Source organism: Patagioenas fasciata, chromosome 1 (genome assembly GCF_037038585.1).
Source record: "Patagioenas fasciata isolate bPatFas1 chromosome 1, bPatFas1.hap1, whole genome shotgun sequence".
In the NCBI taxonomy this organism is placed as follows: Eukaryota; Metazoa; Chordata; class Aves; order Columbiformes; family Columbidae; genus Patagioenas; species Patagioenas fasciata.
Genome location: NC_092520.1, coordinates 23,774,975 through 23,793,452, shown reverse-complemented (window position 1 = coordinate 23,793,452; position 18,478 = coordinate 23,774,975). Strand labels below are relative to the sequence as shown.

Sequence of the window (18,478 nt, the reverse complement as noted above, 5' to 3'; positions counted from 1 at the left end):
AAAGGGAGCGAAGCAACATCTCATGTCGATGGCCGTGTTTAGCCGATTGGAAATGTAGCTTGTGAATGAGTCAGGAAGGAAACTGTCTGCTCTCTTTATTTCCTCTGAAAAAACATTCTTATACTCACAGATAAAACAATGTGTTATTTTTGTATCTGAAATGGATGAATGGATGGTGGAATCAAAGGGCCATCTTTAAATAAACACAGCCCGTGTTTGGTTTGGAAGCCACGCTTGCTGGGTTGTCTGAGCAGGAGAGGGGCTACATTTGTGGACATGTCAGAGCAAACTGTCCACTTGCTCTTGGCTGAGGAACTGAAGAGGCAGTGAATCTGAAACACTGGAATGGGAACAGCCATTGGCTGCCAGAGCACCCAGCAGGCAGAGGGGAGTGTGCCCTGGAAAGCCTGGGCACACAAGCTGCTGGGCACAGGGGCAACACAAGCTGTCTTGGGCAGCTCTCTTTCGGGGGTCACCCCGTCGACAGAGTGGACAACTTGCCATGAAAGCCTTGCCCTGCTTCTCCTGGGGACCCTCGCACCCACTCTTAGGGGAGCCAGCAATTTAGCTAGTTGCAGAGAGGCTTCACCATTTGAAGGGGATGTATTGAGGAAGGAAGGAGCCTCTTTTACAGATCATGCTCACTGAAATCTGGATGTATAACAAGCAAATGAATACAGCAACATGCACTGTCTTAAAGTTGATTCTTGATAACTTAATGTCATCCCTGCTGATGAAAAGGAAAATATCACATTTATTAAGCATTCACTGGACTATTCAGACACTATAACATGGGTATTTCCTTTTTAAATTACTGTTTTTCTATCTATCTGTCTATCTATTTATCTCTCTATCTGTTTTTCCGGCTTCATATTGTATGTTGTGCTTTTTGGGTCACTTTGACTCTGAAGTCATCAGGAACATTTCCATGAAGTTTAACTGGAATTCCCTTGGCTACTGAAGGAGGTTCAGCCTGGGTTATGTGGGTGACTATAAGAGAAAAGGCGAACATCAGAGGACACTTAGACTCTTGTTACCTCAGACAACCACAAAAGGGGGTTGGAATGGAGTCCTGGAGGTTCCTAGTTCATCCTCAGCTCAAATAAAGATCATCACTAACACCACATCCAGTCAGTGATGGCTTTGTCTGGCCAAGTCACGAAAACTTCCAAGTATTGGAATTCCTCAGCACCTCTGATCACCCATTGCAGTGCTGCACTGCCATGACCACGGGATCACATGGATTGAGAAGAGTAGGTCACTTTCGTGTAGAGGTGAAGGATGCTTTGGGTACAGCAGTGGTGGTGGTGCCCCAGGCATTGCTTTTTCCCTGATTGACACCTGACACAGAACTGTACCTCAGTGTTTAGAGCTGACATCCTTATGACAGAGCCCATGCCAGTCCAAGGTTTGAGCTTGAGCCTGGAGGGGTCAGTGTGTTAGTCCAGGCTCTTATCCCTACATGCCTGCACGGTCCTGGTGGCACCTGTCACTGCTGAGAGAGAGAAGCTCCTGCATTTCTTCTGTCACCCCTCTGTAGCATTGCAGAGACACAGGATGGTGCTGGGGGGCTTTCAGAGGGGCTCTGAGGCAGAAAGGGGGCAGCTGCTTGCTTCAGCGAGTCAGGCAGGTGGGGCAGAGCTGCACATGGGGGAAAGTTTGTGTCTAATGAGGTGACCTGGTGGGTAAAGTTCTGGAAGGGGCATAGGGGGGAGACAGAAATCTTGGGCTATTGGGCAAAGTCTTAGTCTTAGTCTTAGTCTTAGTCTTAGTCTTAGTCTTAGTCTTAGTCTTAGTCTTAGTCTTAGTCTTAGTCTTGCTTACAGCCTCTCCAAACTGCTAATCCTAAACTCTTTTCTGAGTGTTCCTGTCTGTTCTGCCTCAAATCAAGCCTTTTCCTGCCCAGCCTAGAGGTAGTCAACGAGCTCTGGCTGCAAGGTTTTTAGCAAGACTAGGAATCTGGCATTTGATAACCCTACTCAGCTCCAGCCTGGAAAAATGCTTTCTGGTTGCCTGAATTCATTCGGACATTTCAAAGACATTACCTTTGCATCTCTTCGCTAACTCCTGGGCAGCAAACGTTAATGATTAGGGAGCTGCTGCCTTCCACCCCAGGGCTGGCTGTATAATGCCTCATGGGGTTTTCTGAGACCCACCATATGTTACAGTGGCAACAAATGAACCTTCAGCCCCTCTAGGTTCTGCTGAATAAATGTCAGAAGCTATTACCATCTGGATGGGTGCTGCTCAGAAGCAAGAGGAGAGTATCCATATGTAAAGGGAAAGCCTGATGCACTGGGCTGTACAATTTATGCCATCACTATGTCCCATATCTCAATCAAGCCTTTAAAAAATATTTGTGATAAATTAACACTCCTAGTATTTTGGATAAATAGGTATTTTATATCTCAATTTCTGGTTGCAGTTGTATTTTTCTTGAGTGAGCTTTATCCTCAAATCTCCAGAATGGACATGCCAGAGGAATCATAGATATAGGGTACAAACACAAATCTGATTATCATCTTTAGAGAGGGAAGATGTTATGCTAGTTAAGCTACAGCTACAGGAAGGAATTCAACCTTTGAACAAAGCTCTGTAGCTTTGCCTAAAACCAGGCAGCACATCCTGCTGGATTACCTAGTAAGCCCACCAGTGAGACATCAATCATCCCTTTTTCATGTGTCAGGAGTAACACCAAGTTGTTCAGGGTCTGAAACTGCTGCAAGTGCAGTTGACAAAACTACTGTGAGATCATGTTTAGAATTATTTCTTCTTGTCCTCTCATTTTCTCTCTGTGGAGGGTGTATCAGAATAAGAGGCAGAGCATGAGGAGGTATTTTGCATTTGCTACCAATCAGATGGAAAACGTATTGTGGGAAGTGTGGTATTTTGATACAATCACAGGATCTGCAAAACAGACCACTCTGAAATCAGTTGATGAGTCCCTAAGTAGCAGTCTGAAGTGAATTTTATTTGTGCTTTTTTTTTTTAAAGATCTCTCTATGCGCTCTAATACTCTCCAGATTTCTAATGTTCATGTTTTCTTGCTGCCTTGTTTTCAGTCACTGTTGTTTTTGTTTTTCACTTTCTGTACTTAATCTGTTCCTTGGTTTAGAGAGCTCTTCCAGCTCCCTACCAGATGGGTTCTGTGAGGTGCTGCTGGGGAAGGAGAGAGTCCCATGTCCCCTGGGGGATCCTGGCCCCATGCTGCTAGTGTGACCGACAGGAGACCCACAGGCACAGAGCCTGGCAGAACTGCAGGTTGGAGGGAGCACTAAGCCCTATGCCCAAGGTTTCTGTCCAGTGGGAATGGGGCTCAGGACTCCCATGCCATGTTTTGCATGAGCTGAGCTCACAGATGCCAGACTGGATCCATCCAGGCTCCTGGAATCCTGCTGGCTGCATCACAAACCTCCAAGGGAGCCTCCAGCTCTCCCCCAGCAAGGTTTTTGGTGAGGGCTGGTGGGTTTCCAGCACTGCAAGGTTCGAGCTGAAACCTGCAGGGCTCAGCCATCTGCGTGGAAGAGCTCACTGAGTTGAGACAGAGCAGGTGTGTTGCCCAAGGAAAGGCATCAGACGTCCTGGACAGTAAAAACTAAGCAGTGGCACCACAGCATGCTCCAAGTCATACCTGTATTCACTGGTGTCTACACAAGTGCTCCCTGGAGCTTCTCCTGCATGTTAGCAGCAGCTCTTACACCATGGCATTGCCCTCAGGGAAGGACCAGCAGAGCTGTCCTCTCCGTGCAGACCCCTCCTCTCCCAAGGCTGCTGGGGAGGGAGTGTTTTTGAGACCTCTGCTCCTCTCTTGGATGTGAGCTTGGCCAGATGGGTTTCACTGTTGTGTGTGGGGGGGGCGTGAAACTGCACGCACAGGCCCACACACATTCTCACACAGAGAAAATTTGGCTAAAAATACCCTGCAACTGAGTTTCCACCTCAAAAGTGAATTACTATGTGACTGACCATCCTCAACCTGGTTTACTTTGCCTCCTGCACCCCAAAGAAGAGCTGACTTTTTACTGAAAAACTTATGGACGGATTGAATGCAATTTTGCCGTGTTCAATAAAACAACTTTGTTGTGGGTACCCTTTTTTTTTCCAGGTTCTTTGAGCCAATGCAAACAGAGATTAATACTCCATTGAAAAGAAGCTGGTTCTTCCTGGTATTTTACTTTAATGGCGAAGAAACTTAAAGTGCCCTTGCTTTGCAGGTCATTTTTTAAAATGTTTTTTTCTCTTGATATTCCCAGGCACATCAGAGAGGTCAAACCTGGAGCTAATAACCCTGACCTGCACCTGTGTGGCTGCAACACTCTTCTGGCTGCTGTTGACCCTCTTCATTCGCAAGCTGAAGAGGGTAAGAATGGACAGGGATATCCCGGTGACACCTGCCTCTCCTTACCAGCCTTTGCTCATGCTAGAAAATCCTTCTCAGGTCACTGGGATTGCTAAGTTTAGAAAAAGAAAAAAAATTAATAATAATCCAATTCACTTACTGCTCACCTTTGTTCCTTGTGCAATATCCAGGCTGCTGATAGGTGCCCAGGGAACTGTGACTAGCAAGGCTGAGCATGAGTAAGCCAAGAAGCAAAGCCTGGGTGGGAGCAAGGATCCGAGAATCACAAGCATTTGGGTGCCTGGCTCCCACCAAAGGCATCTCCCTTCCCTTACAGGCTGTGAGGCTTTGGCATCTTAATGTCTTTGAAGATCTGAGTGAGTGGTAATGACAGATCTTCACAGAGGGCGCTGAGGTCTGGTTTGCACACAATGTCTGCTACAATTACATCACTTCCAAAGTGATATTTTACTGAAGTACTTTTGGTGGCACAGCCTCTAGAGCAGATGATCCTGTATCAGCATGATAAAGTTAACTGCCTGTGCAGCTGACCCTTCTTGTCCAAGCCTGACTGTGATGGTTTAAAGCCCCTTTGTGCTGATAGCACCACATCTGGGTTGCATGGTGTGTGCAAGTTAAACCACAGCAGCTCTCATAAGCTGTTCTTCAGTAGTGCAGAAAGATCTCAGAGCAACTTGGAGGAGCAGATGTATTTGAGGGAAGGGGGGTATTGGGGCCATGAGGGCACTGCAGGACATGAGAGGAAGAATGGCTGCTCGACCCCCTCCCCTGACTCCCACACCACTGAAGTGCTGAGCACCAGCTGCCCCCAGCCCAGGAGGTACCACGGCGTGGTGCCACCAGGGTCAGCTCACAGCCACCATAGCTGGGCATGTTCCAGCTGGCCAAGCTCCGTGATGACTGCTAAAGGTTGATTGCAGCCCACCAAATCATCCTACCTCAACCTGTTTTCAGGCCTGCCTGTATCTGAGGTTTTACACTAAGGACTTCTATTGACTGGTGGGAATGCAGGACCAGACCTCGAAACTAGGCTGGCATAGCAGCAGTCACTCTGCCTGCCTTGCTACTGACAAACTTTTGTAAGGAGAAATGCAAGGGAGTTTGGGGAGAAAGAAAAGTAGATGTGAGCTGAAGCTGTGGAGAAACTTTGTAGCTATAGAGAAATAACAAAGCAAGTGAGACCAGTTCTGACTGCTCACCAGTAATGGTGAAGCAATTCATAACATGCCTGCAAAATCTTGGAAAAACATAACTTTTTTAAAAGGAGTAAAGGGTTGCAGATTTTTTTTTCTTATGCCACCAAAACGTGACATTCTCTTGTTAGAGTGTTAAAAGATAGCAAAAAAACCCCACATTGTTGCTGTAGAACAAGGAACATTAATTAGATGACATGGGAAGGCTCCTTTTCAGATGAGCCTTTCCAGCTAGTGTTCATCTATGTTTATGGTCTTCTCTGTGTTTCTATTACAAACTTGCACTCTCAAGGATTTATGTCTGGAATTAACTCTAAATTAATTTCATATACAAATTATGTTGCCTCACCAGGGAAAAATACTTTTATTCTCTCTGAGAGCATTTTCTTAAAGCCTGTCTATTACACAAAAATGAATGATATAGTTAACAATTCTTCATGATTCAAAATGTTGTTTCAAATCTCTAATGGGGCCAAAGATTTGGTTTTCAAAGCACCTGAATAAGGAAACATAGGAAGCTCTCTGAACCTTCCCACTCCCCTGTTGCTTTTTCTGGGATGGATCAATTTAAAAGCTCTTGTAAAGAGACTGGTAAGAGCAGTCCGGTACACACATCTCTACCAAGAACTCTTCTTTTTGGAGCACCACACACACTTCTCTTTCTATCCATATCCCACTCACTTATGTCCGGCCCAGGGTCAGAGGGTGGTTTGGAGCCAGGCTTTATGCCTCCTGAATTTTCCCCAAGCATGCTATCAGTGTAATTGTTCTTGGGACTAACCCTCTTATGTACTTGATAGGGTGAAAGGCAACTAAAAGAGCAACTATTAGCTTTTGTCATCCTAGTGGAGTTACGTTTGTAATGAAAGCATACACAGCCTTTTAAACAGAGGCCTGGAAAAGCATGTGTTAGGAACATATTTCCAGGCTGCAGAGGAAGAAAGCTGAAAGTCACAGGAAGCAATTGAAGCAACAACAAAAGAATATGTAGATCTGTCTGTGTGTTTGTGCATGTGCCCATGTGCTGTTTCTGTGAGTTTAGGAAAAGCAACATGAAGAGTCTCAGTTCAACAGATTTTCCATAAATTCCAACTAATAGCCAGGAAACTAGAACAAACACTAGACCTTTTATATCGGTATGTAAAACAGGTATATAAAATACATATAGATATAAATGGGTATGTGTAATTATATATAAGTATATATAAATATATAGAGAAATAGAACTGCTCCTGTGTCAAGTCCAGTGGATTACAGTGGCAATCTAGGTTCTCTTTGAAGGAAAAGATGCTTCAAAATGGATGGACTGCAGAAAACTTTGAGATGAGGTTCACCTTCCTTTACATTTCTCATTTAAAGTGGATAATTTATTGGATGGTAGAAACGGAACTCCTGGCAAATTCATTCAAAATTCTGTGTTGTAAACTATGTGTTTGTGTCTGGCTGTTTATGAATTCCTCCAAACTCAAATATTTTCAGTAAATTTTTCAGAAATGATACCAAGGAAATAAAAAATTCTGAATATTTGTAAACAGTTTCTGAAATGGATAACATCTAGTCTCCTGATGATTAGTCTTGCACAACTTCTAACCACATACAATCTATCTTTGCCAGGTATATGGAAAAAATAAACACTGGCAGTTGAACTTCATCTGTTGCGTATGGCCATTTCTTGCTTTGTGCAGTCATGAAGGAAAGCTATTTTTATCAGCAATGTTTAGTCATTTTCTGAAAATATTTCTCTTGACTGTGCAGAGGGCCCATATCATAGCACCATAAGTTAATATAGATGCACACAGATTTCATTGAAGAAACCGATATGTCACATATGAGCAAAGCTAAAGAACAGAGTTTCTTTTATATAAAAAGTGTTGCAATATTTAAAAAATACAAAGAGTGCTTACTCAAACCATCTATTGGACTGTGAAACACACAGCCCCGTGGACAGAATTGACTTGAAAACCTTGATCCAAACAGGAAGATGTTGACAGATATCATTAACCTTTTTTACATTTTTCTATATTCTTTGTTTTCTAGCCTTATTCCTCCGAAATGAAGACCAATCATTACCTGTCAATCATAATGGATCCTGACGAAGTCCCCTTAGATGAGCAATGTGAACGTCTGCCTTACGATGCCAGCAAGTGGGAGATTGCAAGGGAAAGGCTTAAACTAGGTAATGGTGGCATGCTTCGTGCTGGGTTTGCAGTGATTGAATGAGATGTACTTGAACAGATAAGGAGGAGAGGGGGTGTGTTTTAGACATGCAGTCCAATGTACTGCCAGGTTCAGTGTAAACTATTCCATACCAACTACCCTGGTCCGTGACTGACAGCATTTAGGACTGACTGTCTCTAGCTGAGTTTACAGGTGTATATTTTTGACTCCATGTAAGGGAACTAAAATACAGAAAATAGTGTTGCACTCTATTTTTTGCAGACTGATTTACTTAAACCACAACAGAAAAAAAGGGCAATCAAAAGCTTCCCAATCAGACTGCTGACTTGGATGATTCTCTCTCTAGATTCAGGAGGCTGACCTTTGGCATTTACTGTAATTTTCTTCCCTTGTAACCTGGTTATGTGCTAATCTGGCAAAAAAACTATGGAGAAATGGGTACTCACAGTACACCCTCTACCCCTCCCTGTTTCCCTCTTTCCTCTTCTAACCAGCACACTCTCCACATTTTCCTTCTGTGCTGCTGATTTATAAACATTCCTGTTCGTGCACTGCAAATGCAAGAATTTGACAGTTTAGTCCACACAGAAATTAATTAATATCTTCAGAAACTTTGAACCTGCAGCTACCTCACCTACAGATACCTCAGTGAAATATGTGGGTTTGGGAGCATTCCTTACGTGCTTAGCCTATTGTGAGGCTGGCAAGGGGGGCAGGAGGGTAGGCACTAGGTTTTGAAGTTGAGGAATCCCTCTGGAAACCACACAGGTTTTAACAAGAGGCTCAGCCTTAGCATATCAGTGATCTCAGCCTGTTCCTATAGTGCTGTTTGTTCTTTCAGCATTAAATTTGTCCTATGGCAAGGGCTAGAAAATCCCTTCATTTTAGCTAGGAGCTGTAGCATATTCCTTCTGTCCTTGCGGGATCAGGGACAGAGAGTGATTAAAACACGCATACAATTAGGATCACGCTTAATTCTCTTACAATAAGTCACAAGGTGACCAGATGTGGATAAGCACAGCTGAAATACATTGCTAGCAATTTGTAATTGTCACACACAATTCTGGGAATGCTGAAACATAACCTTCTGCTGGAGTGTCTTCAATCTTCAAATAGTGTTCTTACAATGATGGAATAAGAACTTCATGTGCAGACAATGTGATCACTGGTTTATGTGATGCTTTATTTGTATATAAACCCCATGGAAAGAAATAAGCAGAAGTGGACTGTAAACACCAAGGAAAACCCCATGTTTTGTAGGGTTGATGTTTGGACTCTGGAGGTAAGGAATGGTGCCCATAGAATGAGTTAAAAGTGGAAGAGCTGGTGTAAACGAATAAAGAATGCCAACAACGAACCAGATTCAGAGAAGTTGGGTATGTGCAGTATGCTCGATTAGCTCAGTGGGAGTCCTGCTTACATGGCAGTTGGCTCAGTCTTTGAGTAACCTTGGCAGCCTCCAAGGGTTAGTGTCTCACAAACACAAAATGCGCTTCTATGTTTTTTAAAAAATATTTTCACTTAGAAATGCAACCCCTTCCAGCATCAGATATGTCAGTTTTTCTCTTTCCACCTACTTATCCTTCAAGTTATGTACTTATTATAACATTTGCAAATAAGTCTCTCCTTTCAGCCCGCGTGTCCTTCTCTGTGCATTCGTCCAACACACATACATGCAGCCCACGGCTGCGATGCAATACTTATATAACAGGACTCCCCCTTCATCTGTAAGAGCTACAGATGTTACAGGAAATTTCATACGGGCACCACCAAAGTCACGATAATTAACATTCAGTGTACATTAGTCTGACTGAGAGCAAAATGTCATCTTTTCTTTAGGCAGAAAAACACAGGTGCTATAAATCACTGTCGGTGTGGATGGCGATAACGTTGCAGTCCAACATAAGTGTTGGGTGAGCTATCATGTATTTCTCACTTAAATCTTGGCCTTGACCTTCCTAATCTATGAGAAGACACACACCGCTGATGCTGTGGTGCAAGACCTGGAGGGAGTGTTGCCATGTCTCGGGTGCTACGTCAAACACACCAGTGTTAGATGTTTTCCTGAACTCTGCTCCTCACTGTGCTCTGCAAGCCCGTAGCACTGACACCCAGCAGAACCCTTTCTGTTCTCCTTCATGTGCAGAGCTGTAGTACATAACAGAATGGAAAATATGAAGCCATATAGGGGAAAACCCAAATGACTCAAACTGCAGCAGAGGACCCGAGAAGAAAACATGGCTTTGGGCCTCTGCCTTCTGGCATACAAGGAGAGTGGTGTCTGCAAGTGTTGCTTGCTGATACCCCAGTCCAGCAGCTCATATGCTTGAAGCACCTTGTTAAAATGGGACTAAAATGGAAATCTTCTGATCCAAAACTCCTTTACTGTGACTCCTTGGCTACGTTCACTTTATTAGGTTCTGAATTGCCCCAGAAAACCAAAGTCAAGTGCTGAACATTTAAGTAGAGCATTTTGATTCCTTGGTCTGGTTATAGATGTTGCAACATGTCACAGCTGAGCATTACCCCAAACGTGGCCACTGTAGCTGCTTGAGGACTGTGACAAGATGACGGCTCAAATGGTTGGGTAACATGATATTCCTCTGTTTGATCATGTTATTTAATAATTTTGTAATTACCTTTTGTGTCAACATAAGGGGCTTTTGCAAATACAACCTGTTAGTGTTATAGACACAATTGCACATACTAAACTGTTGAGTTCGACCTGTGCTGTGAAAAGTTAAAGCATCCTGATTCTGCACTAACATTTAGTGTGGTACAAACAATAGGAGAGTAACAAAGGCTAAAACATCAAGTCTTATTACAGTTTCCCGTTAAAACACAATCGTTGTTTAGAGAAGGAAGTGTTGTTTCCAGTGTTCATTCTCCTTTATGAAAGGTTAGCAGTTTTGTGTAGCTTTATGAGCTAACAGGTACTTTTTCCAAGAGGTGACTAAGTAGGTTATCTTCATGTGGGAAGTGAGTTAACAGTGATGGAAACAGATTAAAGCTATGGATTGAAAAAAGGTACGAGGGGTTTTACAGGACCTCAAACTGCAACTTCATCTTGTAGAAACCACCAACAGTCAATACATTAAGAACTAAGAACATCAATTCACTGAGAAAAACGAGACAATGTTAATGTTCCTTCCCTTATACATCTGATATATGCAGTAACTGAAAAAGGGGACTGTAGAATTCCAAAGATATACACGGATTCACTTGTATTTTTGTGTCAGATTCTGAACCCTTCACACACCAAGGCTCAGTCTGTTGATGCTTTTCATCCATCCAAATTAAGTTCTTTATGTTTTTGGTTTGGTTTGGTTTGTTTTGGTTTGGTTTTGTTTTTTTTTTTTCTGTAAAAAATACAACATTTCTGCATGTCTAGGGGAGAAATAAATGTATGGGGTTGTTTTTGGTTTAGTGTATTCCACTAAATGTTTCCATCGTTTTGATGACATATGCTGTTTGCTTCTACTGACAGACATACTGAGAATTCCAGTTTAGAAATGGGATACACATGTAAAAAGTAGTACTTATTTAATTTAATTTAGAACTGACATCAGCTCTTTTTCTCTGCCTCTGAGTGTGTGGGTGGAATTAATCTCTCCTGTAGCTTTAGGCATCAACAAGGTAGATGTGCAAGTGAGAGCTAGTTAAACAGATGCTCACCACAGAAAAAGGAAATGGTTCTATGGAAATGGCTGTGTCATAAGTGCCTATCTGAGAAATAAATATATGGTACACGTTTTCCTTTACTTTTGTATGAAAAGCTGGCCTTCATTTTCTGCTCTTCTCCTCTACATCACAAAGTCTTCTGCTATGCTCTTTCTTGCCACATAGATGCGTTAGTTCTACTGAAGGTGAAGTACAAATACAATCTGAAAATAGTTACTTGGAAATAAAATTTATTGTTAGCTGATAAGCTGACAAGATCTCTCAGACCAGAACTCTGCCAGTCACTCGAGAAGGGCAGAAGCAGCCAGGCCTGTCTGCGTGAGCACATTGTCAAGGAGGTGGTCAATACTCCCTGCTTCAAACAGTAATAAATCACAAAGGAGGTTGTGAAGATCATAAGATTGGCATAAAATGTCATGAATTCTAGAAAACTTGCAAAGGTATCCTTGGAGCCTTACCTGGTTCTGAACATGAAGGATGAGGATGTTTTGCTTCTACTGCTGGAGAAATTTTTGTGCTCACTGATTTCTCTCTGGGTGCCTCTCCTGGTGTCTCTTTAGTAGCAGCATGATGATGATACCACAGCACAGATGTCTGCCCTCGGATACCTGAAAGCATCAAACCCACCATGAACAAACTCATCTTTCGTCACTCCAAGTCCTCTCTCACTGAAACCCCCTAGAGCTCATTTTGCAAATGTGAAGTTCTCACTTGCACAGATTTGCAGGTTCTCACTACTCCATGATCTCAACGTACAAGGTCTTGCTAGGGAGAAGCATCATGGGGTTGTTCATGTATTACAGGGGTTGCAATGCAAAGTTGCTGCTGCCTTCCTGGAATGAAGATAATTTTAAGGCACCTTGTTCAAGAAGGAAGAATTTCATTTGTAAAAATTACCAAAGTCTGTGTCAATCTGCATCTCAGTGTGTGTGTGAGTTTAAGCTACGACCCTGTGTTGTTGTGGACATGAGTGGCAGTGTCACAGTCCCCTGCATCATGCAGTGTGCTCAGGGTAAAAAAAAAAAAGAGTAAATCTTTCTTTCTGCTGGTAGAGCTAGACTGAAAAAAATGTATCAGAATCCAGTATACATCCACTGAATGGCTGTATTCATTTAGCATCATTTTCAATCATATCACTTATTCCATACAATGATTCAGTCTTCTGGTTTGTCTGCTTACTGTAAAAACAAACAAACAAACGATTTAAGACTCATTGTAAAGCACATTTTTTAATTCATTATCTATGAAGTAATTTCTTGATAGGATTACTTTTTAACCAGAATGTACCTCTCCAATTTATTTTCTTTACAGGGAAGTCTCTTGGACATGGAGCTTTTGGAAAGGTGGTACAAGCATCTGCCTTTGGAATTAAGAAATCGCCAACATGCAGAATAGTTGCTGTGAAAATGCTGAAAGGTATCTTGCTGCAAAGCTGGGATGTAAAGAATGAAAGAGTCACTTTTGTAGGATCAGAAGGGACAATAGTATTTCCTGCATACCCTACCTTGTACCATTATGCTAGACTGATCCTGTACCAAACACTACAAGTGAAACTCATCCCTAACCCAGAGTCATGGTGGCATCCCTTCCTCTGTATTCATTCTGTGTTCAGTTTTCCCTTGTTTGTGTATCTAAGGATCATATCAGGTTTGTGAGGGTTTTGTTTGTGGTGAGTTTTTTGTTTTGTTTTGTTGGGGTTTTTTGTTTGTTTGGTTTGGTTTGGTTTTTTTTTGTTTGCTTGAGTTTTTTTGTTGGTTGGTTAGTTGGTTGGTGCGGTGTGTTTATTTGTTGTTTTAGTTTGGGTTTTTTTTTTGCATTGCCCTGGGAGCTTATGCTGAACTGTTTAGCAGTCTTAATCCTTGAATCCGTTTCAGTGTCATCCTCTGCCAGATCACATCCCCTGTTCTGCCAGTAAGACTTGGATCCCTGATGTTCTCAGCTGGCTCTGTTCAGGCATAGTTGGACTACATCCCTCTTACCCAGTGGCTCCAAGCTCCACAGCTGCTTACCTGCTTATCATTTATCAGGAGATCTGTACATGTTACTTCCAGCCCATGGAGGAACATGTGTGATCCTCTCAAACCTACAGTCTGTCCCTGCAACACTCAACCTGAAATAGCTTCTATTTCTTGCCAGCATTGTTGGCAGCCATATGCTGTGTAGGATGTGTCCTCTTGATATTGTCCTCAATAGGCTTGTTCTGCAATACGATGCTAAATGCTTTCCCAGGGGGTGGGACATGCTGCTGTGACATCCAGGATCATCCTCAAGGAGGCAATTTGCAGCTGAGAGGGTTGCAAACCTTCCTTCTCTCTCTTGTTCCAGAAACACAGAAATACCCTGTTGGCCAACACCAAACCAACAACTACCCTACAGCAAGCATGTCTGGAATATGGGAGGAAGCTAAAGCTTTGATCCCTGTCCAGACCTTCTCTGCAGCAGTGGGCCAATAGCTACCTGTGTCACTGGTTTCAGTGGATGCCTGTCACGTGGGTCACCACCTGACCCGTGGTTAACTGAGCTGTTTTGCCAAAATACAGACATATGTGCTGGCAGAGTGGTCTGATAGATTCAACATTTCTTCCTGTACATCAGCAGGATTCTTGTGCCAGCCAGCACCACCAAGGCAACAGGGTTTGCTCCTGGAATAGACAGGAGCAGACAGCAGTTACAAGACGTCTTCATGGTGGGATTCATGTGCAGAGTATATGTTTGTAGCAGCGTTAGTCACTCAATTTCCCTTCATTTTCAGTGGTGAGAAACAACAATTCATCCCATCCTAAGGTAGACCCCTGCATATGATGAGCTGAGAGCTTGTTTAGCTCTGATGACTATGAAGAGAGCCTGTGGTGATTAGATCTTCTGTAGGCATCTTCACTGTGGGCACCCGAAGTGAGGGAAGATCTGCCTTGTTCCTTATGTCCTCACTAGATTATCCAGGAACTTTGCAGTCATTCATGAGCTTTGTCCACACAGAATTCCCATGAGGTAGAGGGAAAGTGTCACCGCCTATACAGATGAATAGTGAGTCAGCGGGTAGATGACAAGTTTTGTGTGGAGCGGCCAATAAAATCTGTTTAAACCAAGACCTTTAAGATCTAGCTCTAGGTTCTTTCCACTGGAATGTTCTTACTCTTGGTGTCACTAAAGCGAAAAAGTCCTTTTGGGTCTACACAAAACAATATGTTTTTTTCTTACCAAAACAAAATTCTGCAGAAAAAAATTGCTCAGAGGGAATGAAAAGTTTCACTCAACACTAAACTGAATTTGGGCTTAGTTGTGGGATTTCTTATATCATTACTATTACTATTATAATGAATATCAATCATAACCAGTAATGGTAAGATGCAGCCACCTAATTTTAACCATTTAAAATTTACTTCCCTGATCTAAATACTCCAGACCTCTTCTATAATGGACAGAACCAAACAATCAACACCAAAGGGTGATTCATGCCTTCCCTACTCAGATGGGTAAAGCTGATGGCTGTATCAGCCTCTGGAAATGCATTGCTCTTGCCACTGACTCCTTGAGATGTCGATTAGTTCAGGCTGGTACATAACCCTTAGACCTGAAGTCGGGTCAGCTGAAGCCTACTCTAGATGGAGTTAATTATAGCTTTGAAATCCCTTTTTATTTGTTCTTTCATTTTTTGGCTGAAACGACAAAACTATTCATGTGAAAAAAATTTCTCTCAGTTCTAAATATATCAAAGTCTACTGGGAGGAAGTTGAGTGCCTAATTCTTTTTATGGGTTTTATTGCAAGTAAGAGGATGCTGAGCAGGGACAAATAGACAAAGAACATCAACACATGAAGTACATCCAGTAATGGAGGTTATTTCAATTAAAAGTGCTGATAAGTGGTAAAGCTCAGCAGGACCCATTCTTTGCCATTTCATATTGACTTTATTTTTCATTTACAGAAGGGGCCACAGCAAGCGAGTACAAAGCACTGATGACTGAGCTGAAAATCCTGATCCACATTGGTCATCATCTGAATATTGTGAATTTGCTGGGAGCATGCACGAAAAATGGAGGTAAAAAATTCTACACTGCACTGAAAACAGGTTTGGATCACCTCCCAGTAATGATCAGTTGGCCATGTTGTTTTTTATGCAGAGGTCAAGTTATTAACTTGAAATATTTGAAGCTGTCCTGTGGCTGGTGATAAAACAGAAGAGAAAAAGAGATTTTTAGTCATTTAGTGAAATGATTAAACATTTTCTCTACTTAAACTTTCCTTTAGTGTTAACTTGGACAGTGTGAATTTAGGACCATGCCACTTGTTGTCCTTTATCTCCCTCTCTTTACTGCTCAAGCACAGGTTAAACACAATTTGGAAAGGCTGTCAACAAGGGATATTGACCGCTGTAAAATCCTTCACAATATTCCACTAAGAAAATCATAGGGCCAGTATGAGTGATTGTTTTAGATATGTCACTTCTTTTAGTTCAACAAGCGTGGGCTGCAGGACTCCAGTCTGAATGCAGACTGCCCAAAGAGGAAACAGAGGGTCCCTCAGGACCCAGGTTCATGACCCAGTTTTCAAAAATTAGGCCCTCCCTAATTTCCAGAGATGGTGGTGTTTTGCTAACATCCAGTGTCCTTCAAGCAGCCTTCTACTGCATTAAGACATTGTTAGTTAGTCTGGACTCCAGTTACAGCTATGGGACAGAAACACTACTCTTCTTCTCAGAACTGATGGCCCCTTATATTGCTTTACACTACTCAAAATGCACTTTCATTTTGCCCAGGGCCTCTGATGGTGATTGTTGAATACTGCAAATATGGGAATTTATCAAACTACCTGAAGAGCAAGAGGAATCTTTTCTGCCCCAACAAGGTGAGGAGACAGATGTCTCTGATAGGGTTCATCTTACCTAACATGTCAGTAATGTAGATGCCAGCCTCTGAGTTAGTGTCCTTAAACTGTCTCCTGCCAGAAGGGAAGAATGGCTTTTGGGTGCAGTTCACCTGATGCATTTTAATGTTTGGTGTGGGGTGTGCTGTGACAAGAAAGGGCTCATTTCTCTCCCCTGACTGCAAAGGAGAATGCTGTAATTCATATGGAGGTATCTACAATGAGAGGAAGTGAATTCCATCCAAAGTGTCCCCACATGCTCTCACTCTGCTGCTGACAAACCCGTTCCTGCTGGGCTTGGGGTCACTTCAGAGGCTGCTGTCAGCGAAGCCAAGGGAAGTGGTTTTGCCCACTGATTTCAGTATCGCTGGGAACACAACCGAGTTAATGCCATTTAAAGCTCATGTTCCAAGACACCCTAATGTTCAAAGATTTGCAAGTAATCTTCTTATTGTGTGAGGAGAAGGGCTATCAAGAGGAAAAGAGATTAAAGTCTTGTCCTCACATCCCACAACCCTCTGAATCAAATCCACAGGGTGTTTCTTATTACAAACCTGAAGCCAAATGTGCCAACTATATCCCTGCTTGTGCACTTTCAGCAAAATCTCCCAAAGGATTAAGGGATCTGAAGGGGGATTTCAGAGCCTGGACCCAGAAAGGCAGTCCTCAAAACTCCCACTCAACTGTGACAAAAGCTCAGCAGCATCTCAGGGGTTTTTCAGAAGGGCTCTATAGGAGGGCACACTAGGCAGGACCTCCACGTCCAAAGAGTTTTGGCTGAGTGTCTGTTCCCAAGGCCATCCATGTTGGACTCTGCATGAAACACAACAGCTGCCTCCTCCAATGTGTGGTTGTTGGGGCAGGAGGCTCAGCAGGGAGCATGGCCATGTGGGGTCCACCATGAGGACAGTCACCTACATCTTTCCCCCAGTGAGGAGCCTGCCCAGACTCAGTGCTCTGGAACCCCTGGGAATGGTGCCCAGGTAGGAAGGAGGGAGCCTGGCTCTGCAGCAGCATGTGCAGGAGAGAGACATGGCCACAAGACAAGAGGAAAGAGGAGATGGGGCAAGAGCATGGCCAGGTGGCTGGGCTGTTCACCAGGGAACCATTTTCCACACAGTGTTGCATGTGTCCCATTAAACTTCATTGAATGTAACCTGAAAGCATTGGATAAAGGCATTAGGGAAGACAGGCATTCACTTCCAAAAGCAGCTCTATTTCAAACACAAAGTGCCCTTGCTTCTTGTTGGAAGGGTTATAGCCCCACGCCAAGCACTGTGCAGGGACATAGAGGCAGGTGCTTTAAGTAGCCTGGGACAAAAACCTGATGCTTTATTTTGAGAGAGCTGGGACACCTGCACTGTGGGAATATCCTTCTCAACTCATCCCACCATGTTCCTTCTCTAGCTACTGGAGAAAAATAGGCCCTTTCAGGTGTCTTGTTTCAGTCTGAGATGAGCCACAGACCAGCGGATGTGTCCATCCATGGACCCTGCAAATCCCCGCCACATCAGAGTCAGTCCACCACCTGGATTGCCCCAGAATGACGTGCTGGTTCTCCCAAGCCACCATATTTCTGGCATCTGTGAATGGCAACCTTGTTGGAGCGCAGGCCTACCACCAACTCCAGTCTGCTACAGTGGCACTGGACACGTGGACCCATGGGAGACGTGGTTCCACGTGCCATGTCCTCAATGGTCTCAAGTTGCTCCAGGGGAGGTTTAGATTGGATATTTGGAAAAATTTCTTCATGGAAAGGGTTGTCAGGCTTTGGAACAGGCTCCCCAGGGAAGTGATTGAGTCACCATCCCTGGATGTGTAGATGAGGTTCTTAGGGACATGGTTTAGTGCCAGTGTTAGGTTAATGGTTGAACTTGATGACCTTGTGGGTCTCTTCCAACCAAAATTATTCTATGATTCTATGGACTAGCATCTTCTCCTAATGTAAAGGCAACAGAAGTTCCTCTTCCACCCCCTCCATTGCTCTGATGTAGCACATCTTCTCTGTTTGAAGGACTCCTGTCTGCAAGGAGAACCAGTGAAAGAGAAAAAGGATATTGAGCCAGTGGAAGGCAAAAAACAAAGGCTGGCCAGTGTCACCAGCAGTGAGAGCTTCGCAAGCTCTGGGTTCCAGGAAGATAAAAGTCTGAGTGATGTGGAGGAGGACGAGGAGGGTAGGTATTAATTCCTTCCTGTCCCTACAC

General features: G+C 43.4%; 1 protein-coding gene across 3 annotated transcripts in view; it reads left to right on the top strand.

Annotated features, from left to right (window-relative positions):
- The window catches only part of FLT1 (fms related receptor tyrosine kinase 1), a 119,372-nt gene that overhangs the window by 86,610 nt on the left and 14,284 nt on the right, over positions 1 to 18,478 (top strand). For 2 of the 3 annotated variants that reach the window (XM_071804556.1, XM_071804549.1), the window contains exons 16-21: positions 4,254 to 4,360; positions 7,591 to 7,729; positions 12,724 to 12,828; positions 15,337 to 15,480; positions 16,168 to 16,256; positions 18,289 to 18,448. In XM_071804556.1, the coding sequence (XP_071660657.1) occupies positions 4,254 to 4,360; positions 7,591 to 7,729; positions 12,724 to 12,828; positions 15,337 to 15,480; positions 16,168 to 16,256; positions 18,289 to 18,448 (744 nt within the window). The remainder of the gene's footprint in view (positions 1 to 4,253; positions 4,361 to 7,590; positions 7,730 to 12,723; positions 12,829 to 15,336; positions 15,481 to 16,167; positions 16,257 to 18,288; positions 18,449 to 18,478) is intronic. The other variant, XM_065830275.2, reaches the window with a different exon arrangement.